The sequence below is a fragment of the Balaenoptera borealis genome (genome assembly GCF_965194805.1).
Source record: "Balaenoptera borealis genome assembly, chromosome: 13".
NCBI lineage: Eukaryota > Metazoa > Chordata > Mammalia > Artiodactyla > Balaenopteridae > Balaenoptera > Balaenoptera borealis.
Window position 1 is genome coordinate 35,298,713 of NC_138870.1, and position 26,053 is coordinate 35,324,765.

The 26,053-nt window shown below is 40.2% G+C and overlaps 2 protein-coding genes across 13 annotated transcripts in view; one reads left to right on the top strand and one right to left on the bottom strand.

Moving 5' to 3' along the window:
• YAF2 (YY1 associated factor 2) overlaps positions 1-4,382 on the bottom strand; it is a 65,843-nt gene extending 61,461 nt beyond the window's left edge. For 2 of the 6 annotated variants that reach the window (XM_082349501.1, XM_082349499.1), the window contains exons 1-2: positions 4,221-4,382; positions 3,654-3,779 (exon numbers count right to left, since the gene is read on the bottom strand). In XM_082349501.1, the coding sequence (XP_082205627.1) occupies positions 3,654-3,779; positions 4,221-4,246 (152 nt within the window). In that variant the 5' untranslated portion in view covers positions 4,247-4,382. Of the gene's footprint in view, positions 1-1,692; positions 2,071-3,475; positions 3,501-3,653; positions 3,780-4,220 lie in introns of those variants that run through there. The other 4 variants (XR_014233113.1, XM_082349500.1, XM_082349502.1 and 1 more) reach the window with 4 other exon arrangements.
• A 235-nt stretch (positions 4,383-4,617) lies between these two features.
• The window catches only part of PPHLN1 (periphilin 1), a 259,607-nt gene continuing 238,171 nt past the window's right edge, over positions 4,618-26,053 (top strand). For all 7 annotated transcript variants that reach the window (XM_082349474.1, XM_082349473.1, XM_082349471.1 and 4 more), the window contains exon 1: positions 4,618-4,722. In XM_082349474.1, the coding sequence (XP_082205600.1) occupies positions 4,626-4,722 (97 nt within the window). In that variant the 5' untranslated portion in view covers positions 4,618-4,625. The remainder of the gene's footprint in view (positions 4,723-26,053) is intronic.

Below are 26,053 nucleotides of genomic sequence, written 5' to 3' on the forward strand. Positions count from 1 at the left end.
CATGTACAGAATTGGTTACAATTCAAAGTGCTTCTGAATTCACAGCAAATCATAAAATTTTACAGAAGAAACAAACATCTATTTTGCTCAACACTGTATGTCTAGTACCTAGCTCAGCCCTCGTACAAAATAAGACGTTCAATAAAAACTGCTGAATGTTGAAGTGGTTGAAATGAGATAAGAACTCACTGCCAGACTCCTAGTGTAACACCTAGTACTCTTGCTAAGATGTGAAATCTTTCTCATCATTCTCTAACATAACATCTCTGAGAAACCTAAAGGGACTACTACAATTTATCCTGAGAAAATATAACATTATCTGTTACGCTTGAAATTACATTTGAAAGCCTGCTCTGGACTAGGTGTTTTATAGGTTCTCATTTAGATCACAGTTCAAAACCAAAACAAGTAGCTCTAACATTTTCATTTTTAAATATCTGCGATCTGAATTAAGCATTAATTTCTATTCCTATGTGAAGTGGCAATAAGATACGAGTCTAACTCAATACATTGATTGTACTACCCTCACACACACTATACTAAATATTTCTTTTTCTCTGATGATTCAGAATGGTTCTTGATTTCTTAAAGTTTCTTAGGTTTATATTTGAGACACTTATTGCGTTAAAAGAATTTGAAATATAAAGATGAAGGAAATTGTGTAGTACCTTTGAAAATAACTGTCACCGTAACTTTTTCATATTTTTCCTGTCAGTTTGACATTTATCATTGATTCTTTCACAAAAGCACAATGTAGAAAACTTTCAGTTTTGAACTATCTAGTTATTTAGATTCTAGATTTTTAAAAAGATTAGTCAAATTTAAACTAATTAAGGCCAGCAAGTACAAAATTAAAATTCAATCAGAGAAATGGCATACACTTAAAGAATATAATTTATCAATTTAGGAATTGAAGCTACTTCAAATCACATTTCATTTTGAAATACTGCTATGAATATAACCTCATTTCATTCCATACAGTTATTCTGCAGAAGAACATGACCTACCAGGGATATTGCCAAAGGAAAAGGTCATCTGTTGCAATACAAAGGATTTGAATTAGATATCCTTTAAAAAAAGAATGTCAGAAAGACTTTAAAGGGAGGTCATGGACTCCATCTTCTCTGGAGGTTTAAAAAGAAAAGATTTTTCAAACTTCTGGAATTGGCTTAGACTTGGCCTCACATTTGGTGACTAAGACAAAATCAGTTCAAAGGTGAGTCTGACCCAAGGGATTCGAGTCCTGTTTGTCAGTCACACAAACAAGTAATTAGCAAACTGCATCCCTCTGCTCTGCAGCTATCCAGTCCCTGCTTTAGTAATTGCCAACCTTATTCTTGAAATTACCCTAACTGCTAATTAACATGTCAGTCGTAGAGAATTATTTCTTCCAACTACTGAAACTTTTGATTCTCCAGTGTTATATAGTCCTTTAATCCTGTTTTTCTAACATTACCAGAGGGACAAATATTTTGTGGTGCAATCAATATCTGCCCTATTAACAGTGCCCTGTTCCATTGTTCTACCCAAACATGGATTCCACTCTGAATTTCAGAAACAGCGGGAGAAAAATAACAGGTAACAGAGAAATTAGAGCTCTTAGGTTTAACTTAGGGCCAAAATCAAAAGAGAAGAGACAAATTCAGAGAGAGGAAGGAAGAAGCTGAGAGGGTCGTAGTGTAGAACACTTACTTTTAGGAACAGAGTGTCCCTTAGACTTCTGGTGAGTTGCCCAGAGCCTCTTCAGCTTCAATCCAAATGACAATGCTTCTCTGAGTCCTTCTCAAGTAATGTTTCCACCACTAAAAATTGGATCTATAAGAGCTCAGATGTACTGGTAAGAAATGTCAGGGGCCCCCATGTGGGCCTCAAGCCTCTTTTAAACTAGGCCCACTTCTCTGTCCTGGGCCAACTCCCCTGTGCACTATATTCCTTCTTCTTCCAGGTGCCAGGTATTCGGCCTGTTTCTTCTCTTCTGAGCTGCCACCACCTACTCTATTTCTCAGGGTTCCTCTAACCCCAAGACTGGCTGTGGAGTAGGACACCAGCTTCCCCCCTTCCTTGCTGTCCCTGCAAATAAACATATAGGCTCTTCTAGTTTCAGTATTTTTCTAATGACTACAAGAAAATAGAGAGGGAACAACAAAAAGCAACAATATCGAACCAGAGATTAAGATTATAAAAACTGTCTCCACATTAAAGTTCCTGCCTTTTCTGAAAATTGCTTAGAGTGTTTGAAAAAGTACAAAGTACTAACATAGATATACAAATATAATCTAAACCAAATCCAACCTTATATAGACTTAGAGATACAAAGATACTCTGCTTTTCAAAATACTTAAATCACGGGTCCAAAAATAGTTACCACATTCATTTTAGCAAATGGTACTTCTTTCTTTTTAGCATGTTCTGTTATATTCCCTTGAATTTAGTAGCTGTTTGAAAATTTGCTTTTTAAAGGACATCATAAAAATACTTAATATATTTTATCCAATGTAATGAGAATTAATATACGAAAAGCATATTGTGGTTTACAAAAAGACAGGTATGTCAAAAGCAGCTAGCTTCACGCAGATCTTAAAATTTCAAGTTTTTGACAACCATTTATGTGTTCACATTTAAAAATTTAATAAAATGCTATAAATGGTGTTTAAAAATCTGGATATCTCATTTTTAGGAATCTAACTCCTACTGAATATATTCCTCTAATGTTACTATTGTATAGCCCTTTTTAAAACAAGAGTATATCGCATTAGTATACTCGTGATAGTCCAGTTTCTAACAAACTTTAATCAAGAATATATGTCATCTAAATATTAGGCCATAAATCACAGTAACTAAGTGCTGGCAGATCAAGAATGCCACAGACTTTGAATTTCCTGAATGATTTTCTTTATCCACTTAATACACTTAAGTGGTTTTTTAAAAGACTCTTATCATACTGTAAGCTTACAATAAAATACAGACCGAAAATAAGCAGAGATCATTTTATCCCATTTGTATAGTCTAACAGATTGCCATTTAATCAAACTAAAGATATTCAGATACTTTCAGGAAAAATGTGTCCCTGTGACTGGGCTCACCTCCAACTATTTATTTATACAATATTAGAGAACTTGGGATTAAAAACACTACACAAACCGCTGATCTGACCCTTCCAGACGTCTATATAAAAAAAAAAAGGAAGCTTAATCTGTTGTGGATTCTATAATCAGATACTTTTTTGAGGAACGACATTAAATGACATCTTCTGCTCCTAAAGAGGATTTCATGGTTTTTCTTTGATTCCTGCACACTAACACAACAATGCAGCCAACGTTATTACATCCGGACTGTGTGGTGGAGAAGGGGTGGGGAAGAGGGGGGGGCATTACACCCAGCGACACGAATTAAATCGCCGTAGCTAATGCCTCCCTTAAACAATTTATTCTCTCTTGGCAGCAAAAACGTTCCAGCCTCTTCAATTACCCCTCACCGCAAAGCATCACTTGGGTCGCGATCAATCTGACCCAGTTCCTATCGCGGCCACCACCTCAGGCTCGTCTCCGCCCGCTAGGTCTGCCAGTGTCACGGGAGGGGGCGGCGGCCGCAGGGGTGTCTTCGGCGCCGCGAGCCGGTGGGCGGGCGCCGCGCGGGGCAAGACCGGGACTCACCGGGTGGAGGTGCCCTTCCGCACATCGCACATCATGCACTTGAAGGCCTCGGCGCTGTTCCGGAAGGTGCAGACGCTACAGTCCCAATAACCCTCATCCGAGGACGGCTTCGGTTGCCGCTTCGGCCTGCAGGACACAACCCGGACACGACGCGGCGCGGGGTCACCAGCGGGCCGCGCCCGGGCCCCGCGGCCGCCCCGCCTCGCCTCCCGCCCCAGTCCCGCGACCCCAGCCCTGCAGGCCCCCAGCGCGCCAGGCTCCGGCTCGAAGGGGGAGGGGAGTCAGGAAGGCGGGGGCGCGAGCGCGGCCGCAGCAGCAGCAGCAGCCGCCGCCGCCGTCGCCGCCACCGCCGCTCGGACACCCCGAGCTGCCGCTCCGGCCGCCGCCATCGCGACTCCATTGTGGGGCGGCCGGCGCCGGCCCCTCACGCGGCAGCGCTCGCGCAGCGGCGGCACCGCCCCCGTTTTCGCCCTGCTGCCCGGGCGGCGAGCTAGGCGGCCGCCCGAAACCCGGCGCAAGGGCCCCGCCGCCTGCACAGTCCGGGCCCGGGGGCCCGGGCGCTGTTACCTGGTGGGGCTCTTCTTGTCTCCCATGGCTTGGCTACAAACGCACGCCGAAGAGTCGCCGCCGCGGCCGCTCTGTTTGTCAATACGGAGGATAATAAGCCGGGCGGAAGCGGGCGGGGGAGGAGGGAGGGGGCGGGGTAGGCCGCACCGCCGAGCTCCGGAGCCGCCGCCGGATCCCACGCAGCCTCCAGCTGTCGGGGAAACTCCTGCCTGGGCCACGTGACCCGCGTCCGCCAACCAGCGGCCGCGCCGGAGACTTCAAACGAGGCCAGCGCGGCCCAGCACTCGCGGCGAGTTCGCGGGCGGCGGCGTGGGGGTGGCCGCCGCAGCCTCAGGCGCGGTCACCGCCTCTCCGCCCGGTGCCGCCCGCTTCCTGTCGGCATCCTGGGAGCCCCTCCAGCGAGAGATGCTCTGTCATCCTGCGCGAAGCCTGGTCCAAGGCGGGGGCCGGCGTTCAGAGGTCAGCCCGGCTCCGGAGCAGAGTGCGCGACTGCGGTCTCCAGGTAGAACCGCTTTCCGGGCCTGGGCGGTCCTTGGCGTCTCAGTCCCAGCCCGAAGGATACCCGGGGGCAGGCGGCAGCCACCAGTGAGCGCCATTGCTAGGTGCCTTAAGCCACTTGGTTTTGTGCACACGAATGCTCTACCAAGTAGGGATTGTCGCCCTTAATTTGGAGGAAACGAAACCGAGGCTCGAGAGGTTAGGTGACTTCCTCTATATTACCTAATTAGAAAAGGATAAAGCCAGGAATCTAACCCTGGTTTAATTCCAAATGCGCTCTTCTCGCCTCCCAGGCCTCTACAGTAGCTGCTTTAAAAACAAACAACAACAAAAAACACTCATAAAACCTTTTTTCTTCTTTGTAAATAACGAGGCTGCATGTGCCCTGAACGTTGTTAAGAAAAGAATACTTTCCTCCCAGGTCTCATTACCTTAGCGTACTGGATGCCCTCGTGTTGTACTGGAGTCTGGCAACCCATCCAACTGGTCTCTGAAGCTCCAGCCCCACTTCCTCTATCTATTCAGTAATTCACAACCAGATTAATAAAAAATGCTGGTAACATTATGTCACCACGCTGATCAAGAACTTTGCTAAGGCTCTGAGACTCCTTAGCCTAATAACACTTTTTACCACTATGTGCTGGCACTTTGTAAATCTCTTTACACAAATGCATGTTTTAAAGGGCTCAGAGTACTATGCAAATGTTCTCATCAACTAGCCTATCCCTACATTTGAAAGACAAGGAATTTAGGGACCAGGTTAAATGTTTTATTTAATGAACTGGCCAGGATTAGGGCTCAGATACCCTGTCAGTCTTTCACCAAGTCATGCTTGCTTGCTTTCTTTTTTTTTTTTATTGAAATATAGTTGATTTACAGTATTAGTTTCCGGTTACATCATAGTGATTCAGTATTTTTACAGATTATACTCCATTATAAATATAACAAGATAATGGTTATAATTCCCTGTGCTGTACAATATATCTTTGTTGCTTATCTACTTTATACATAGTAGTTTGTATCTATTAATCCCATACCCCTAATTTGTCTCTCCCTGCTTCCCTCTCGCCTTTGGTAACAAGTTTGTTTTTTATATCTGTGAGTCTGTTTCTATTTTCAAGCCCTGCTTTCTGATTAACCAAATCAGGTTTGCAATCTACAGCCGTTTCTGAACTCATCGCACCATCTGTTTTTTGCAAGCATCGCTTCTTAAGACTCAGACCTCAATTCAGAAACCCAGAAACCCAGAAACCATGAGGAATATGATTGAGGAAAGCCTACAGAGATCTAAGGCCTAGTCTTCAATCTCTCAGTAATGTAATAGTAAATTTAGGTAAGTCACTTCCTTTTTTCCATCTGTAAAATAAAGGAGTTAAAATTATTATCTCGGGGCTTCCCTGGTGGCGCAGTGGTTGAGAATATGCCTGCCAATGCAGGGGACACGGGTTCGAGCCCTGATCTGGGAAGATCCCACATGCCGCGGAGCAACTGGGCCCGTGAGCAACAGCTACTGAGCCTGCGCGTCTGGAGCTTGTGCTCCGCAACAAGAGAGGCCGCGATAGTGAGGGGCCCGCGCACTGCGATGAAAAGTGGCCCCCGCTTGCCGCAACTAGAGAAAGCCCACGCACAGAAACGAAGACCCAACACAGCCAAAAATAAATAAATAAATAAATAAAATTTTTAAAAGGCTTCCCCCCTCCGCCCCCCCCCCGCCTTTTAAAAAAACAGAAAAAAAAAACAAAAAACTATTATCTCAGTTCATGTCCCTTCCAAGTCTAAGGTATTGTGATGTATTTAAATTCCTCAACTGGATGGATTATCAAGGAGATTAACAAAAATTGGCCTACTTGCAAAAGTGATGGCAACAAAGGTTTTTTTTTTTTAATTATGAGTGGGTGTCTTATTTTTAACATTTTTTTTTGTTTATTTATTTATTTTTTATTTATGGCAGTGTTGGGTCTTCGTTTCTGTGCAAGGGCCCTCCCTAGTTGTGGCAAGCGGGGGCCACTCTTCATCGCTGTGCGCGGGCCTCTCACTGTCGCGGCCTCTCCTGCCGCGGAGCACAGGCTCCAGACGCGCAGGCTCAGCGATTGTGGCTCACGGGCCTAGTTGCTCCGCGGCATGTGGGATCTTCTCAGACCAGGGCTCGAACCCGTGTCCCCTGCATTAGCAGGCAGACTCTCAACCGCTGCGCCACCAGGGAAGCCCAACAAAGTATTTTTAAATCAAAAGAAAAGCAAATGGAGCACTCTAAAAATCCCCAACGTGCAAATCACCATTTCGCTAGAATATAACATCCACCATTATAAAGTAAGCTCCACCTCTGAATCATAACTTCAAGAAGGGCAGGAACTTTTATTCATTGTCTTCATCACTGTGTCTCCAGCCCCTAGAACAGTCTGACACATAGTAGGCAGTCAGTAAATATTCTCAGAATGAATACATTTACCTGTGTCACAATTCTACAGTGAGGTATTTTTTTCATACCAGGATTTACAGCCTGTTAAGCACATTCCGGGCAGTGGATCATCAATCAATCACTGCTGAAATTTACAACTCTCCAAACTGTACTTTACAACTCTGCAACGTAGTCCCTGTAGAAGAACCAGAAACCCATTTTCTGTGAAGTACCAAGGCATATGCCCTTGCACTGTACCCACTGCCTCTCATTTATTGGTGCTTATCTTAGAAAAACCCCTTCCTGTACTAGGCTTCCATGGAGACAGAGATACAGGAGCTACTTCTCCTACTTCGCCACAAAAATCACACCTTTTTCCTAAAGTGTTTCTTACCTGTCTGGAAGAGTGGCTGGCGGAGAAGAGAAAGATCCTTGTCACTAGATGGTGCAGGTTCTTACCCATTCATGTATCCTTTTAGTACATCACCAGAGTTCAATACTTTAGACATGCAATTCACTAGGGTAACTTGTAAAATGGTACAGTTTAACAATAGTTTTTAACCATTTAACAATAAATTCTTGAAATTTTCTAATGCTATACCTTTTAAAAATTAAAATAATCCCTGGATTCCTTAGTGGTCCAGTGGTTAGGACTCCACGCTTCCACTGCAGGGTCCCGGGGTTCGATCCCTTGTCGGGGAACTAAGATTCCGCAAGCCACATGGCACAGCCAAAAAAAAACAAAAAAAAAAATCCATGGGCCATCAATATAATAATACTCATTTCCATTCTGTTATGCTTCCAAGAATGGTAGAGACTGGAGAAGTTACTGAAACAGTGCATGGGCTCCTGCACACAGGATTCTGTTCTCTGTGGAGGTGATAAAAAAGATTGAGTGCACCTGTCATATCAAGAAACTGACCTTGGATCCCAGAGATCCCAGGCTGTTCTGATTAGTCCTGAGTTTATATCAACAAGGCAAGCATAACAACAGCAATAAAAACTATGTATTAAAGTTTTGTATGTAGTTATTAGGCAACAGGAGCTATTACCTGAAATGAGAAGTACCATCTTGTTTATCAACTGGAATTTGAGGGAAAAAATGGTATAAATGAGGCAGAAATAAGCTACAAACCTTCCCTGAAAGAACTCAAAATGAAGTATAACAATAGCAAATTACAATTGTAAAACCAATCACATTTTAAAAGGTTGATTGGTTTTTGTTTAGTCGGTTGGTGTTTTGCTTTGTTTTTACAAAATTGAGATACCTTTATTGATTTTTGTTGGTCATAAAAATTATATGTTACCAGTTGTATTAGCTTCTGGGGTGCCAAAACAGAATACCACAGACTGGGTGGCTTAAGCAACAGCAATTTATTTTCTCACAATTCTGGAGGCTGGAAGTCCAAGATCAAGGTGTCAGCAGGGTTGGTTTCTTCTGAGGGCTCTCTCCTTGGCTTACAGATGGCCGCCTTCTCTCTGTTTCTTCATCTGGTCTTTCCTCTGTATGTGTGTCCTAACCTCATTTTCTTGTAAGGACACCAGTCATATTGGAGTAGGGCCTAACCTAAGGACCTCATTTTATCTTAATTACCTCTTTGAAGACCCTGTCTCCAAATACAGTCACATTCTGGGGTACTAGGGGTTAGTGCTTCAACATGAATTGGGTTGGGGGACAGAATTCACCCCATTACACCAGTGAAAAAGTTCAGCAAAGATTTTTTTAAATTAACATATCCAGCACATTCTTTTAACACTACTGATACAGATTCACAGTCCTCATCTGAAACCCTTAAAGGCTGGATATGTTTCATAAGTAACACATTTGGGATTTTTCAAAAGGCAGTATGGTCCAAAACTGTGTAATTACCTAACACTCCACGTGGGTTCTGAAACAGTGACCTATAATCAAATGCATTAATGTTTCTGCAAAACACATAAATATTCACACTAAGTGGAAAAATAAAGTCTATAAGTTACTTCACATCAGTTCTACTCAGGTTTTACTGCTAAATTATTACAGATCAGGCAAAATGTGAAAATGCTTTCAATTTTCAGTGCTTTTAGATTACAGAATTGTGGATCTGTAAGAATTTGAGGATGAAGTCAGATTGAAAAGGTGACCCAAAATTTCATTCCTAAATGCTCAGTGGTCCTGCCTTGATTTGGTTGCTGAAATTTGCATTAACTTTTACTTTTGGACATTGAACTACTAAGAGGTGCTCTCAAGAATATTCTGGGTTGAAGACATGTCCTTCCTACCCTCACAGTGTACCAGATACCCAATTTTCCCTTTGTAATCAGGATCAATCTCTCCATCCAAAAAAAGCTGGTCTGCTGGCTCAGTAGCATGAGGAGCACTAAATGCCCAACTGGCAGTTTCATCTTCCAATCCAGTAAAAGAACCACGTTGTGGCCCCTTTTGGAAGCATTCTTAACCCAGGAATCAAGATCTCCAGATCAGTAGTTTGATGTTAGGAGGATGGAAAGCAAAAGTTTTGCAATCAGGTTTTTACGTATAATAGTGAGAAGAGCCACTCCCACTTTCATCTTTTTATTCCCGTGTTTAGCCTGGCTATGGGAGAGACAGCACCACACACTGGGCTCTGATTCAAAGCATATATTGCATTTTAAGATGTAAGATGTGGATGATGTAAGATGTGAAACCACATTCTTTCTGGATGTTGTCTTTAAACTGACTGAATCTTGAGTAATCCACTCCACTGTTCTATCTGGTCAGGCCCTTAATCAGAAGCAGTGTTGTACAGAATAGAATGAAAATGAATAAGGCATTTTGTGAGTCCATGGATAGTGGTGCCCGCAGAAGCATTATAGGCAGGGAGGGCAAATCTATATCATATATATATATATATTCCAGTGAAAAGATCTCTGTCCTCTTGCATGAGGGAAGTAGTCCAATATAATTAACCAATCAGCAGGTAGCTGGTTTGTCCTTCCAATGAAGGGCGTCAGATAGAAGACCCAGTGTTGGTCTGTGCTGTTGATTAGTTAGGCACTCAGCAGTGACAATGTAACAAGACTACGAGGTCAGCCTTGGTGAGCAGATAATATTGCTGAGCCCATGCAGAGCCTCAATTTCAGCCACATGGCCACTTTGCACCTGGGTCCACTGAGAAAGCACTAGGGTGGCTGGGGACAGTGGCTTACAGACATCACGAGAGCATCATTTTGTCCACCTGATTATTGAAAGCCTCCTCTTCAAGTGATGCCCTTTGGTAAGTATTTGCATGGAACATAAATATCTTCATATACCCTGTGCCTGTTCTGAGAGGTCTATCCATATACCTCTTCCCCAGACCTTCTTGTATCAATTTTGCAACCTTGTCCTCTCCAAGTCCCTGACAGTCCAATCCAAATGTTAGCAAGTGCTCACGAATCACTGAAGATCCATACTTTTGATCATGTTTCAGTCCAGACAAGGTGGACAGTCCAATGTGTTGCTCTCGATTATGCTCTTTAAGAGAATTTCCCTCCACTACTGCCCTCCAGGGCCACCTCTTCCTTGGAACTGTAATGATACAACCATCCAGCTTGATGCCAGTATATCATGAAGAACCATTTGTAAACCAGTCCTGGGTTTTTCACCTTCCTCCTCAATAAGCCAGTTATAAGAAACTCCCATAAGTCTGTAAATATAGATTGAAGGAGAAGAAGAGTCACTGTTGAAGGACTCTTCATGCAATTACTTGTGTCTTCCATCTTTGCTCAAATCCAATATCTTATATACAATTTCCACTTGATGATAGACTGCTGCCAAGCACACTCAGCCTTATCATTTGGTGATCCAAATAGCACTCATTTCATAAAAGGAAGCTCAGTTATTATGGTCACTTGATGTCCCATGGTTAGGCATTCAGTCTCTACCCAGGGCTAAATAGCAAGACTGGAGCTCTTCCTAAAAAGGAGAATAATTATCTAAAAAGGGAACATGGATTTTCTCCAAAGCCCTAGTGGTCTGCACTGTGATTTCCCTTTGGTGCAAAGGATATCTGCTTACTACATAAGAGTGAATATTTTGTATGCACAGCTATTTGAGTATTAAATATCACCATTCTTATAGATATTTTTTCTTGTTAAAAATTTTTCTTGGGGACTTCTCTGGCAGTCCAGTGGTTAGGACTCCGCGCTTCCTTTGCAGGGGGCATGGGTTAGATCCCTGGCCAGGGAACCAAGATCCTGCAAGCTGCACAGCGCAGCCAAAAAAAAAAAAAAATCTTTTTGTTAAAAATGTTTTCTTTGAACTTACGGTTACCGAGGGGAAGGATTGGGGGAAGGGATAGTTAGGGAGTCTAGAATCGACATGTACAGATTGCTATATTTAAAATGGATAACCAACAAGAACCTACTGTATAGCACAGGGAACTCTGCTCAATGTTATGCGGCAGCCTGGATGGGAAAGGGAGTTCGGGGGAGAATTGGATACATGTGTATGTATGGCTGAGTCACTTTGCTGTGCACCTGAAACTATCACAACATTGTTAATCGGCTATGCTCCAATATAAAATAAAAAGTTTTTAAAAATGTGTTCTTTAATCTGCTGGTCTTCAGTATTTTGTTTTGGTTTCTATTCTCATTATTTTATGTTCATTTTTCCGTATGTTTTCCTTCTTTTGTTTTCTACAGATACTGCCTTTTCAATTGCTCTTTTCCAAGTTTTTCTCTTTTATTTTAGTTTTCTATTTGACACACTTCTCCTTAGGTTTCCTATTCTTTCCCAACTCCACTTTTATCTCTGTATTTTCTTATTAATTCTGTTTCATTTCTACTAGTTCTTATTAGCTCCGTTTTACGTTTTTAACACATGCCCCTGGGATAAGTTTTTTATATTTATCCTTATAGATCTTACAGAAATTCAATGGCAAAATTTACAGTCTATGAGAATATTTAATGTAGTATGGTGGGATTAGCTGTTGAGAAGGTCATAAGTTTGATATTCCTAGCAATCAGAGGGTTCAAAACTGAAATAGTCTTTGTTAACTGCAGTCATACTGCATCACTAACTCTGTTGGGTGCCCTCACACATCTGCATCTTTAATATGAGAGGAGTGCAAGGAAAGCAACTCCATGTGCATATCCTATAACCAAGTAAGTTAATGGTGTTGTATTTATTATAAAAAGGAGCATGTTAATAGACTCCACAGTTGTAAAGATTTCATCCTCAATCATATATTAAGTAATTTGATAGACTTCCAATACAAAATATAAATACTATAGCTACACTTAGAACCCCTAGTAAAGTCAAATATATTTTAAACATTTTTATATTAACATGTTTGACCCAGAAAAGTCTACTGTAACATCTGAAAATTTTATTAAGTGCCCCAAATCTTTCTGCCAATAGCACAAACACAACAGCAATGTCAAATTTCTCACTAGTGAAAATAATATTTCCCTGAGACATAATCTTGGAGACAGATGTTTAAGGAGAAACTTCAATCTGTTGTCATATATCTTCATATGAAAATGATTGAACTAGCATCAGTTTTTGCAGTAATATAAATAAAACTCCAGCAATTCCTACAAGGATTTCTTGCAGCAAACACATTGCCATTTAAACAGTATAACAGTATATTTCATTAGTATATTCTCAAAACAAAAGTATATCAGTAATACACTTAAGTAACATATTTTACATGTTATTTATTGCTTCACATTTCTCAGATTAAATATATTTTTAAATTTTAATATGAATAAATTTTGACAATAAGCAAAACAAAACTGTTTGCTTAACCAGTGGTTAAGGGCATTATCCATAGGCAGTTTGCTTGAATTCAAATTCTGGCTCTGAAACTTACTAGCTGTGTTACCTTGGGCAAATTACCTAACCTGTCCCTCAGCTTTCACACCTATGAAATGGAGCTAATAATATTAGGTATTTATAGGATTATTATGCAGGTTAAACAAGTCAATAGATATAAAGCCCTTAGAAAGGATGCTATTTTTCTGAGGTAACAACAGAATGGCTAGAGCCAGACTAACAGTTGCTAATCTCAGCTCTACAATTTACTACTGCCTAGTTAACATTGGACACGTTATTTAACCTTTTTGTACCTCAGTTTCCTCATCTATAAAATGGGAATGATACTAATACTTGCCTCGTAGAATTATTGTGGGTTGATATACATAAAGTACTATGGTTAGTACACAGTAAACTGTATATAAACATTTCTTTTTACCAGCAGCTGAATGCCAGTGAGGGTTGAAAGCCCTAAAAACTTAGTGGAACTTTTAGGCAGCCCATCCTCCCTGGACCCACTGATACTCCTATGTGGTAGCCAGGCCAAACACAGGGATTTCTTCTGCTCAGGGTTCCCTGTGCACTTCAGACAACTAGAAGTTTACAGATAATAAAAATTATTTATCTTTCAGATTAAAACAACAAGGAGAGAGGTATATAATCAGCTGAAGGTTGTAACATATTTGAGTTGGCTCTGGTTTTCCTACTCTGGAACTGTTTTTAATCTAGTTGTTTTGTGGTATCTAAATATATGTCAAATGATTTATCATTAAGCTTCTCTGGTCCTCAGTTTTCTTACTTGTAAAATGAGAGGATTGTACTAAAAAATCTCTCATGTCCCTTCCAGGTATAAAATTCTAAAATTCTAGCATTCTATCCACATAGTGTGGTCTGAGAGAGAGATGGAATCTCAGTTGCTGTTTGAATCAAGTCCATAGCTTAAATACCACTCACTGTTGGTAGCAGCTGCCTAAACTGTAGGTCTCTACAAATCCTATAATTTCTTGTTATTATGGAGAAAAAGTACCAAAGTTAATTGGAATGTTTATAATGTAAGTATTTCCATGACTAAATTGCTATAAAACTCCTGAACTACTTTGGAATAACAGAATTTTATAGGTTTGAAAGTTTCTAAAATCCTTAAAAATCCAACCTAAGTTTTAAGTTTAAATGAGAAGATATACATATATATATATATGCACACACATATATATTCTTCACACAGTTAATACACTTTACAAACGCTAGATGTGATTTTTTTTATAATTTTATTTATTTATTTTTGGCTGTGTTGGGTCTTCGTTGCTGCGTGCGGGCTTTCTCTAGTTGCGGCGAGCGGGGGCTGCTCTTCGTTGCGGTGCGTGGGCTCCTTATTGCAGTGGCTTCTCTTGTTGTGGAGCACGGGCTCTAGGTGCACGGGCTTCAGTAGTTGCAGCACGCAGGCTCAGTAGTTGTGGCTCGCGGGCTGTAGAGCGCAGGCTCAGTAGTTGTGGCACATGGGCTTAGTTGCTCCACGGCATGTGGGGTCTTCCCGGAGCAGGGCTTGAACCTGTGTCCCCTACATTGGCAGGCAGATTCTTAACCCCTGTGCCACCAGGGAAGTCCCTAGATGTGATCATTTTAAAAATCAATCTTGTCTTAACTTATTTTAACAAAAAAACTTTAAAACAGTTCATGGAGATAGAAACCTCTGGTTATTTAAGAAGCATATAGAAGTCCTTGATTCTAAACTGACATCAAAGCATTTCTATGTGATAAGATGTCCAAGTAAGATTGCATGTATATGAAGTCATGCCAGTTGCTAGGAGGATAAGCAGCTTTACTTTGATGGTTTTGAGTTTACACATTTGCTTTCAGCTCCTCTGCTAGTGACACATACTGCACACCCCCCACCCCCAGATAAATTTCTCTGGTGTTTTTAATAGCAAGGCATTTTTTCCACTGCTTTTTAGTTTTTATCAGATAGCAGAATAACTAATCTGTTGGCAAAATTTGTTCATATATTATTATGGCTCTTAGTATGTCATATAGTGGTTAATTCTGTAGTATTCTTTAAAATATTGCTTGGGTTTATCATTGCAGTAGTATAGTGATCCACTTACCAATGCATATTTGAAAGACAACTTTTGGTGCAAAATCACCTTGTCTTTATCACACCTGGCAAAATGTTTACATTAGCACATCTCCTCACATACTGTGCAGTATCTGTGTTGATATTTTTCATGTTTCTTGATCATATACTCATTGTTTCACTAATCACCTCAATTGATCTACAGGATTATTTTTTTTCCTTCAAGCTTTATTGAGACATAATTGACATACAGCACTGTATAAGTTTAAGGTGTACAGCAAAATGATTTGACTTACATACATCACGAAATGATTACTGCAATAAGTTTAGTGAACATCCATCATATCATAGAGATACAAAATTAAAGAAATAGAAAAAAAATGTTTTCCCTGTGATGAGAACTCTTAAGATTTACTCTCTTAGCAACTTACATGTAAATGTACAGCAGTGTTAATTGTATTTACCATGTTGTACATTACAGCCTTAGTACTTATTTATTTTGTAACTGGATGTTTGTATCTTTTGACTGCCTTCATCCAGTTGTGCCTCCTCCTATCCCTCCAACCTCTGGTAAACACAAATCTGATATTTTTTCCTGTAAGTTTGTTTGTTTGCTTGTTTGTTTTAGAAGTATAATTGACCTATAACACTATATTAGTTCCTGGCATACAACATAGTGATTCGACATTTCTATACATTTCAAAATTATCAACATGATATGTCTAGTTACCATCTATCACCATACAAAAATATTACATAATTATTCACTGTATTCCCCACTCTGTACATTTCATACCCGTACATTTTATTTATTTTATAACTGGAAGTTTGTACCCCTCAATCTCTCTCACCTATTTCTCTCCTCCTTCCACTGCCCTCCTCTCTGGCAACCACCTGTTTGTTCTCTATATCTGTGAGTTTGTTTCTATTTAGTTATGTTTGTTCATCCATTTGTTTTGTTTTTTAGATCCCACATATAAGTGAAATCATACAGTATCTGTCTTTCCCTGTCTGACTTATTTCACTTAGCATAATATCCTCCAGGTCCATCTATGTTGTCGCAAGTGGCAAGGCTTCCTTTTTATGGCTGAGTAATATTCCACTGTATATATATATATGTGTGTGTGTGTATATATATATATATATACTTATATCACATTTTTTATCCATTCATCAGTTGGCAGGCACTTAGTTTGCTTCCATATCTTGGCTATTGTAAATAATGTTGCTATGAATACTGGGGTGCATGTGTCTTTTTGAATTAGTGTTTTTGTTTTTTCTGAGTAAATACCCAGACATGGAATTGCTGGCTCATATGGTAGTTCTATTTTTAATATTTTGAGGGATATCCTTACTGATTTTCATAGTGGCTACACCAATTTACATTCCCACCAACAGTGGACAAGGATTCCCCTTTCTCCACATCCTTGCCAACACTTGTTATTTGTTGTCTTTTTGATAATAGCCATTCTGGCAGGTGTGAGGTGATATTTGTGGTTTTGATTTGCATTTCCCTGTTGGTGAGTGATGTTGAGCATCTTTTCATGTGTCTGTTCACCATCCATATGTCTTCTTTGGAAAAATGTTTATTCATGTACTCTGCCCATTTTTTTGATGTGGAGCTGTATGAGTTCTTTGTATATTTTGGATATTAACCCTTTATCAAATATATCATTTGCAAATATCTTCTCCCATTCAGTAGGCAGCCTTTCTCTTCTGTTGACAGTTTCCTTCGCTGTGTGAAAGCTTTTTAGTTTGATGTAGTCCCATTTGTTTATTTTGCTTCTGTTTCCCTTGCCTGAGAAGGTATATCCAAAACATATTGCTAAGACCAATGTCAAAGATCATACTGCTTATGTTTCCTTCTAGAAGTTTTATGGTTTCAGGTCTTACATTTAAGTCTCTAATCCATTTTGAGTTAATTTTTGTGTGTGGTGTGAGAAAGCATTCCAGATTGATTCTTTTGCATGTAGCTCTCCAGTTTTCCCAACACTGTTTATTAGAGAGGTTGTCTTTTCTCCATTGTACATTCTTGCTCCTTTGTTGTAGATTAATTGCCCATATAAGTGTGGGTTCATTTCTGGGCCTACTGTTCTGTTCCATTGATCTGTGTGTTTGTTTTTGTCCCAGTACCATACTGTTATGATTACTGGGGCTTTATAGTATATTTTGAAATCAGGAAGCATAATGTCTCCAGCTTTTTCTTCCTCAAGGTTGTTTTGGCTATTCGGAGTCTTTTGTGTTTCTGTACAAATTTTAGAATTATTTGTTCTAGTTCTGCAGTATATCTTCCCATCTGTTTGTGTCATCTTCAGTTTTCTTCATCAGCTTCTTATAGTTTTCTGAGTACAGGTCTTTTACCTCCTTAGATAGATTTATTCCTAGGTATTTTATTCTTTTTGATGTGATTGTAAATGGGATTGTTTTCTTAATTTCTCTTTCTGATAGTTCATTGTTAGTATATAGAAATACAACAAATTTCTGTATATTGATTTTGTATCCTGAAACTTTACCAAATTCCTTGAGGAGTTCCAGCAGTTTTTGATGGCATCTTTGGAATTTTCTATGTGTAGTATCTTTTCAAACAGTGACAGTTTTACGTCTTCCTTTCCAATTTGGATTCCTTTTATTTTTCTTGTCTGATTGTTGTGGCTAGGACTTCCAAAACTACGTTGAATAAAAGTGGTGAGAGTAGGCATCCTTGTCTTGTTCCTGGTCTTAGAGGAAATGCTTTCAGCTTTTCACCATTAAGTATGATGTCAGCTGAGGGTTTGCCATACATGGCCTTTATTATGTTGAAGTATATTCCCACTTTGTTGAGAGTTTTTATCATAAATGGATGTTGAATTTTGTCAAATGCTTTTTCCAGATCTATTGAGATGATCATATACTTTTTATTCTTCAATTTGTTAATGTGGTATATCACACTGATTGATTTGCAGATATTGATCCATCCTTGCAACCCTGGGATAAATCCCACTTGATCACAGTATATGATTCTTTTAAGTATTGTTGAATTCAGTTTGCTAATATTTTATTGAGGGTTTTTACATTTATGTTCATCAGTGATATTGGCCTATAATTTTCTTTTTTTGTGTTATCTCTGTCTGGTTTTGGTATCAGGGTGATGCTGTACTCGTAGAATGAGTTTGGAAGTATTTCTTCCTCTGCAAGTTTTTGGAATACCTTGAGAAAGATAGGTATTAACTCTTCTCTACTGTTTTTGACATTATATTTTACACCTTTTTGTTTTTTGTAACTCTTAACTATTTATTGTGGATATAGATGATTTTACTACTTTTGTCTTTTTACCTTCCTTCTAGCTTTATACATGGCTGATCTACTACCTTTACTGTATATTTGCCTTTACCAGTGAGATTTTTCCTTTCCTAATTTTCATATTCTAGTTGTGGCCTTTTATTTTCTGCTTAGAGAAGTCTCTTTAACATTTCTCGTAAAGCCAGATTTGTGGTGTTGAACTCTTTTAGCTTTTGCTTGTTTGTAAAACTTTTCATCTCTCCTTCAAATCTGAATGATAACCTTGCTAGGTAGAGTATTCTTGGTTGTAGATTTTTCCCTTTCATCACTTTAAATATATTATGCCACTCCTTTCTGGCCTGCCGAGTTTTTGCTGGAAAGTCAGCTGATAGCTATATGGGAGTTTTCTCATGCATAGCTTCTTGCTTTTCCCTTGCTGTTTTTAAATTTATTTATTTTATTTATTTATTTTTGGCTGCACCGGGTCTTCGTTGCTGCACGCGGGCTTTCTCTAGTTGTGGCAAGCGGGGGCTACTCCGTTGTGGTGTGCGGGCTTCTCACTGTGGTGGCTTCTCTTGTTGCGGAACACTGGCTCTAGGCACGTGGGCTTCAATAGTTGTGGCTCGCGGGCTCAGTAGTTGCGGCACACGGGCTCTAGAGTGCAGGCTCAGTAGCTGTGGTGCACAGGTTTAGTTGCTCCATGGCATGTGGGATCTTCCCAGGTCAGAGTTTGAACCTTTGTCCCCTGCATTGGCAGGCGGATTCTTAACCACTGCACTACCAGAGAAGTCCAACCCTTGCTGTTTTTAACATGCTCTCTTTATTTTGCATTTTTGCCATTTTAATTACAACGTGTCTTGGTGTGGTCCTCTTTAGGTGGATCCTCTTTGGGACTCTTGGTGCTTCCTGGACCTGGATATCTGTTACCTTTCCTAGGTTAGAGAATTTTTGAGCTATTATGTCTTCAAATATGTTCTCTACTGCTTTCTCCCTCTGTTCTCCTTCTGGGACCCCTAAAATGTGAATGTTAGTATGCTTGATGTTCTCCCAGAGGTTTCTTAAACTGTCCTCATTTTTTAAAATTCTTTTTTCTTTTTTCTGTTCAGCTTGAGTGACTTCCACTATTCTGCCTTCCAGGTCGCTGATCCATTCCTCTGTTTCATCTGAATCTACTGCTGATTCCTTCTAGTGTATTTTTAAAATTTCAGTTATTATATTCTTCAGCTCTGTTTGGTTCTTTTTTATATTATCTAACTCTTTGTTAGAAACTTTTAACTTCTTACTGTGTTTATCCATTCTTCTCCTGAGTTCTTTGAGCATCTTTATGATCATTACCTTGAACTCTTTTGGGGGTAGATTGTTTACTTCAACTTTAGTTAGTTCTTCTTCTGGAGTTTTATCTTGTTCCTTCATTTGAAACATATTCCTCTGTCACCTCATTTTGCCTAATTTTATTTTTATGTATTTGGTAGGTTGGTTACATTTCCCAGTTTTGGAGAGGTGGCCTTATGTAGGAGATGTCCCGTGGGGCCCAGAAGCATGCTCCCTTTGGTAACCAGATCTCTGTGCTCTAGGGGTGCCCTCTATGTGGGCTGCATGTATCCTTCTGTTGTGGTGAGCTGACTACTGTGGGTGGTGTGGTAGGCATAGCTGGTCCCCAGCCTGTTTGGTTGCCAGGCCCTGCCTTGTGCAGAGGCTGCAGGCCACTCATGGGCAAGGCCACATCCTGGCATGGCTATCTGCATGGCCGAGGGAGTCCCATGCCTGGTGCCAGCCCGCTGGTGGGCAAGGCCAGGTCACAAGGCAGCTGGCTGCAGGGCCAGGAGTCCTAGAGCTAATGTTGGCCTGCTGGTGGGAAGGGCCAGATCCTGGGGCAGCTGTCTGAGGAGCCCAGGGTGTCCTTGAACTGATGTCAGCCTACTGGTGGGTGAGGTGGGGGTCCATGGAATCCCAGGGTGGTGCCAGCCTGCTGGTGGGGGCACTGGGTCTTGACATGGCTAGCTGCAGGGCTGCAGTTGTCCCAGGGCTGGTTGGTGGGACTGAGTCCTAGGGAGTCCTGCGGCTGACTGTGGCCTGCTGGTGGTTGGGCTGAGTCCTGACATGTCTGTCTGTGGGACCACAGGGGTCCCAGAACTGGTACCCACCCCCTGGGAGGGGAGGCCAGGTCCCAGGCCTAGTGCTGGCACACTGATAAGTGAAGCAGGGTCCTGGGGTCTCTGGCTGTGGGGCACAGGGCTCCTGGAGCTGGTGTTGGACTGCAGGTGGGCAGGGCTGTGTCAGATGGCTAGTTGCGATGCCTGGGTTCTGGCCCACTGGTACGTGCTGCCAGGTCCAGGGCCCTCTGGTGGGTGGGACCAGGTCCGGGGCAGCTGGGACTCAGGGGGTCCTAAGGCAGCTGGCCTGCTTGTTGGTGCGGCTGTGTCTCTCCCCAACTAGCTGCTTGGTTTGGAGGTGTCCCAGGACTTGTGTTGACCAGCTGGTGCATGGGACCAGGATTCAGTGCTAATAAGCTAGAGGGTGGATTCCAAAATGGCTCTTGCCACCACCAGTGTCCTGATGTAGGATGAGCTTCCCACAATGGTAGCTGCCAGCATCTTTGACCCCAGGTGAGTCCCAATTGCCTCCTTACTCTCTGTGAGACTCTCCAATAGCAGCAAGTTCATCTGACCCAGGTTCCTTTCAAATTACTGCATCTGCTCTGCATCTCAGAGCGTGTGAGATTCTTTTTTTTCCCCCACGTGTTGCATTTTTTTTTAACACTTATATTAACATATTTCCATATAAATAACCCAATGAAAGTTTAGTATTAGTTGTTTTGTTTGTTTGTTTTTTTATATTGCAGGTTCTTATTAGGCATCAATTTTATACACATCAGTGTATACATGTCAATCCCAATCGCCCAATTCAGCACAACACCATCCCCACCCCACCGCAGTTTTCCCCCCTTGATGTCCATATGTCCGTTCTCTACATCTGTGTCTCAACCTCTGCCCTGCAAACTGGCTCATCTGTACCATTTTTCTAGGTTCCACATACATGCGTTAATATACGATATTTGTTTTTCTCTTTCTGACTTACTTCACTCTGTATGACAGTCTCTAGATCCATCCACGTCTCAACAAATGACTCAATTTCATTCCTTTTTATGGCTGAGTAATAGTCCATTGTATATATGTACCACATCTTCTTTATCCATTCGTCTGTCGATGGGCATTTAGGTTGCTTCCATGACCTGGCTATTGTAAATAGTGCTGCAATGAACATTCAGGTGCATGTGTCTTTTTGAATTACGGTTTTCTCTGGGTATATGCCCAGTAGTGGGATTGCTGGGTCATATGGTAATTCTATTTTTAGTTTTTTAAGGAACCTCCATATTGTTCTCCATAGTGGCTGTATCAATTTACATTCCCACCAACAGTGCAAGAGAGTTCCCTTTTCTCCACACCCTCACCAGCATTTGTTGTTTGTAGATTTTCTGATGATGCCCATTCTAACTGGTGTGAGGTGATACCTCATTGTAGTTTTGATTTGCATTTCTCTGATAATTAGTGATGTTGAGCATCTTTTCATGTGCTTCATGGCCGTCTGTATGTCTTCTTTGGAGAAATGTCTATTTAGGTCTTCTGCCCACTTTTGGATTGGGGTGTTTGTTTCTTTAATATTGAGCTGAATGAGCTGTTTATATATTTTAGAGATTAATCTTTTGTCCGTTGATTCGTTTGCAAATATTTTCTCCCATTCTGAGGGTTGTCTTTTCGTCTTGTTTATGGTTTCCTTTGCTGTGCAAAAGCTTTGAAGTTTCATTAGGTCCCATTTGTTTATTTTTGTTTTTATTTCCATTACTCTAGGAGGTGGATCAAAAAAGATCTTGCTGTGATTTATGTCAAAGAGTGTTCTTCCTATGTTTTCCTCTAAGAGTTTTATAGTGTCCAGTTTTACATTTAGGTCTCTAATCCATTTTGAGTTTATTTTTGAGTATGGTGTTAGGGAGTATTCTAATTTCATTCTTTTACATGTAGCTGTCCAGTTTTCCCAGCACCACTTATTGAAGAGACTGTCTTTTCTCCATTGTATATCTTTGCCTCCTTTGTCATAGATTAGTTGACCATAGGTACGTGGGTTTATCTCTGGGCTTTCTATCTTGTTCCATTGATCTATGTTTCTGTTTTTGTGCCAGTACCATATTGTCTTGATTACTGTAGCTTTGTAGTATAGTCTGAAGTCAGGGAGTCTGATTCCTCCAGCTCCGTTTTTTTCCCTCAAGACTGCTTTGGCTATTCGGGGTCTTTTGTGTCTCCATACAAATTTTAAGATGATTTGTTCTAGTTCCATAAAAACTGCCATTGGTAATTTGATAGGGATTGCATTGAATCTGTAGATTGCTTTGGATAGTATAGTCATTTTCACAATGTTGATTCTTCCAATCCAAGAACATGGTATATCTCTCCATCTGTTGGTATCATCTTTAATTTCTTTCATCAGTGTCTTATAGTTTTCTGCATACAGGTCCTTTGTCTCCCTAGGTAGGTTTATTCCTAGGTATTTTATTCTTTTTGTTGCAGTGGTAAATGGGAGTGTTTCCATAATTTCTCTTTCAGATTTTTCATCATTAGTGTATAGGAATGCAAGAGATTTCTGTGCATTAATTTTGTATCCTGCAACTTTACCATATTCATTAATTAGCTCTAGCAGTTTTCTGGTGGCAGTTTTAGGATTCTCTATGTATAATATCATGTCATCCGCAAACAGTGACAGTTTTACTTCTTCTTTTCCAATTTGTATTCCTTTTATTTCTTTTTCTTCTCTGATTGCCGTGGCTAAGACTTCCAGAACTATGTTGAATAATAGTGGTGAGAGTGGACATCCTTGTCTCGTTCCTGATCTTAGAGGAAATGCTTTCAGTTTTTCACCATTGAGAATGATGTTTGCTGTGGGTTTGTCATATATGGCCTTTATTATGTTGAGGTAGGTTCCCTCTATGCCCACTTTCTGGAGAGTTTTTATCATAACTGGGTGTTGAATTTTGTCAAAAGCTTTTTCTGCATCTATTGAGATGATCATATGGTTTTTCTTCTTCAATTTGTTAATATGGTGTATCACATTGATTGACTTGCGTATATTGAAGAATCCTTGCATCCCTGGGATAAATCCCACTTGATCGTGGTGTATGATCCTTTTAATGTGTTGTTGGATTCTGTTTGCTAGTATTTTGTTGAGGATTTTTGCATCTATATTCATCAGTGATATCGGTCTGTAATTTTCTTTCTTTGTAGTGTCTTTGTCTGGTTTTGGTATCAGGGTGATGGTGGCCTCATAGAATGAGTTTGGGAGTGTGCCTTCCTCTGCAATTGTTTCGAAGAGTTTGAGAAGGATAGGTGTTAGCTCTTCTCTAAATGTTTGATAGAATTCACCTGTGAAGACATCTGGTCCTGGACTTTTGTTTGTTGGAAGATTTTTAATCACAGTTTCAATTTCATTGCTTGTGATTGGTCTGTTCATATTTTCTGTTTCTTCCTGGTTCAGTCTTGGAAGGTTATACCTTTCGAAGAATTTGTCCATTTCTTCCAGGATGTCCATTTTATTGGCATAAAGTTGCTTGTAGTAGTCTCTTAGGATGCTTTGTATTTCTGCAGTGTCTGTTGTAACTTCTCCTTTTTCATTTCTGATTTTATTGATTTGAGTCCTCTCGCTCTTTTTCTTGATGAGTCTGGCTAATGGCTTATCAATTTTGTTAATCTTCTCAAAGAACCAGCTTTTAGTTTTATTGATCTTTGCTATTGTTTTCTTTGTTTCTATTTCATTTATTTCTGCTCTGATCTTTATGATTTCTTTCCTTCTGCTAACTTTAGGTTTTGTTTGTTCTTCTTTCTCTAGTTCCTTTAGGTGTAAGGTTAGATTGTTTACTTGAGATTTTTCTTGTTTCTTTACGTAGGCTTCTATAGCTATAAACTTCCCTTTTAGAACTGCTTTTGCTGCATCCCATAGGTTTTGGGTCGTCGTGTTTTCATTGTCATTTGTCTCTAGGTATTTTTTGATTTCTTCTTTGATTTCTTCAGTGATCTCTTGGTTATTTAGTAACGTATTGTTTAGCCTCCATGTGTTTGTCTTTTTTACGTTTTTTTCCCTGTAATTCATTTCTAATCTCATAGCATTGTGGTCAGAAAAGATGCTTGATATGATTTCAATTTTCCTAAATTTACTGAGGCTTGATTTGTGACCCAAGATGTGATCTATCCTGGAGAATGTTCCGTGCGCACTTGAGAAGAACGTGTAATCTGCTGTTTTTGGATGGAATGTCCTATATATATCAATTAAATCTATCTGGTCTATTGTGTCATTTAAAGCTTCTGTTTCCTTATTTATTTTCATTTTGGATGATCTGTCCATTGGTGTAAGTGAGGTGTTAAAGTCCCCCACTATTATTGTGTTACTGTCAATTTCCTCTTTTATGGCTGTTAGCAGTTGCCTTATGTATTGAGGTGCTCCTATGTTGGGTGCATATATATTTATAATTGTTATATCTTCTTCTTGGATTGATCCCTTGATCATTATGCAGTGTCCTTCTTTGTCTCTTGTAACATTCTTTACTTTAAAGTCTATTTTATCTGATATGAGTATAGCTACTCCAGCTTTCTTTTGATTTCCATTTGCATGGAATATCTTTTTCCATCCCCTCACTTTCAGTCTGTATGTGTCCCTAGGTCTAAAGTGGGTCTCTTGTAGACAGCATATATATGGGTCTTGTTTTTGTATCCATTCAGCAAGCCTGTGTCTTTTGGTTGGAGCATTTAGTCCATTCACGTTTAAGGTAATTATCGATATGTATCTTCCTATGACCATTTTCTTAATTGTTTTGGGTTTGTTTTTGTAGGTCCTTTTCTTCTCTTGTGTTTCCCACTTAGAGAAGTTCCTTTAGCATTTGTTGTAGAGCTGGTTTGGTGGTGCTGAATTTTCTTAGCTTTTGCTTGTCTGTAAAGCTTTTGATTTCTCCATCAAATCTAAATGAGATCCTTGCCGGGTAGAGTAATCTTGGTTGTACGTTCTTCCCTTTCATCACTTTAAGTATATCATGCCACTCCCTTCTGGCTTGCAGAGTTTCTGCTAAGAAATCAGCTGTTAACCTTATGGGAGTTCCCTTGTATGTTATTTGTCATTTTTCCCTTGCTGCTTTCAATAATTTTTCTTTGTCTTTAATTTTTGCCATTTTGATTACTATGTGTCTCGGCATGTTTCTCCTTGGGTTTATCCTGTATGGGACTCTCTGCGCTTCCTGGACTTGGGTGGCTATTTCCTTTCCCATGTTAGGGAAGTTTTCGACTATAATCTCTTCAAATATTTTCTCTGGTCCTTTCTCTCTCTCTTCTCCTTCTGGGACCCCTATAATGCGAATGTTGTTGCGTTTAATGTTGTCCCAGAGGTCTCTTAGGCTGTCTTCATTTCTTTTCATTCTTTTTTCTTTAGTCTGTTCTGCAGCAGTGAATTCCACCATTCTGTCTTCCAGGTCACTTATCCGTTCTTCTGCCTCAGTTATTCTGCTATTGATTCCTTCTAGTGTAGTTTTCATTTCAGTTATTGTATTGTTCAACTCTGTTTGTTTGTTCTTTGATTCTTCTAGGTCTTTGTTAATCATTTCTTGCATCTTCTCAATCTTTGCCTCCATTCTTATTCCGAGGTCCTGGATCATCTTCACTATCATTATTCTGAATTTTTTTTCTGGAAGGTTGCCTATCTCCACTTCATTTAGTTGTTTATCTGGGGTTTTTTCTTGTTCCTTCATCTGATATATAGCCCTCTGCCTTTTCATCTTGTCTATCTTTCTGTAACTGTGGGTTTTGGTCCACAGGCTGCAG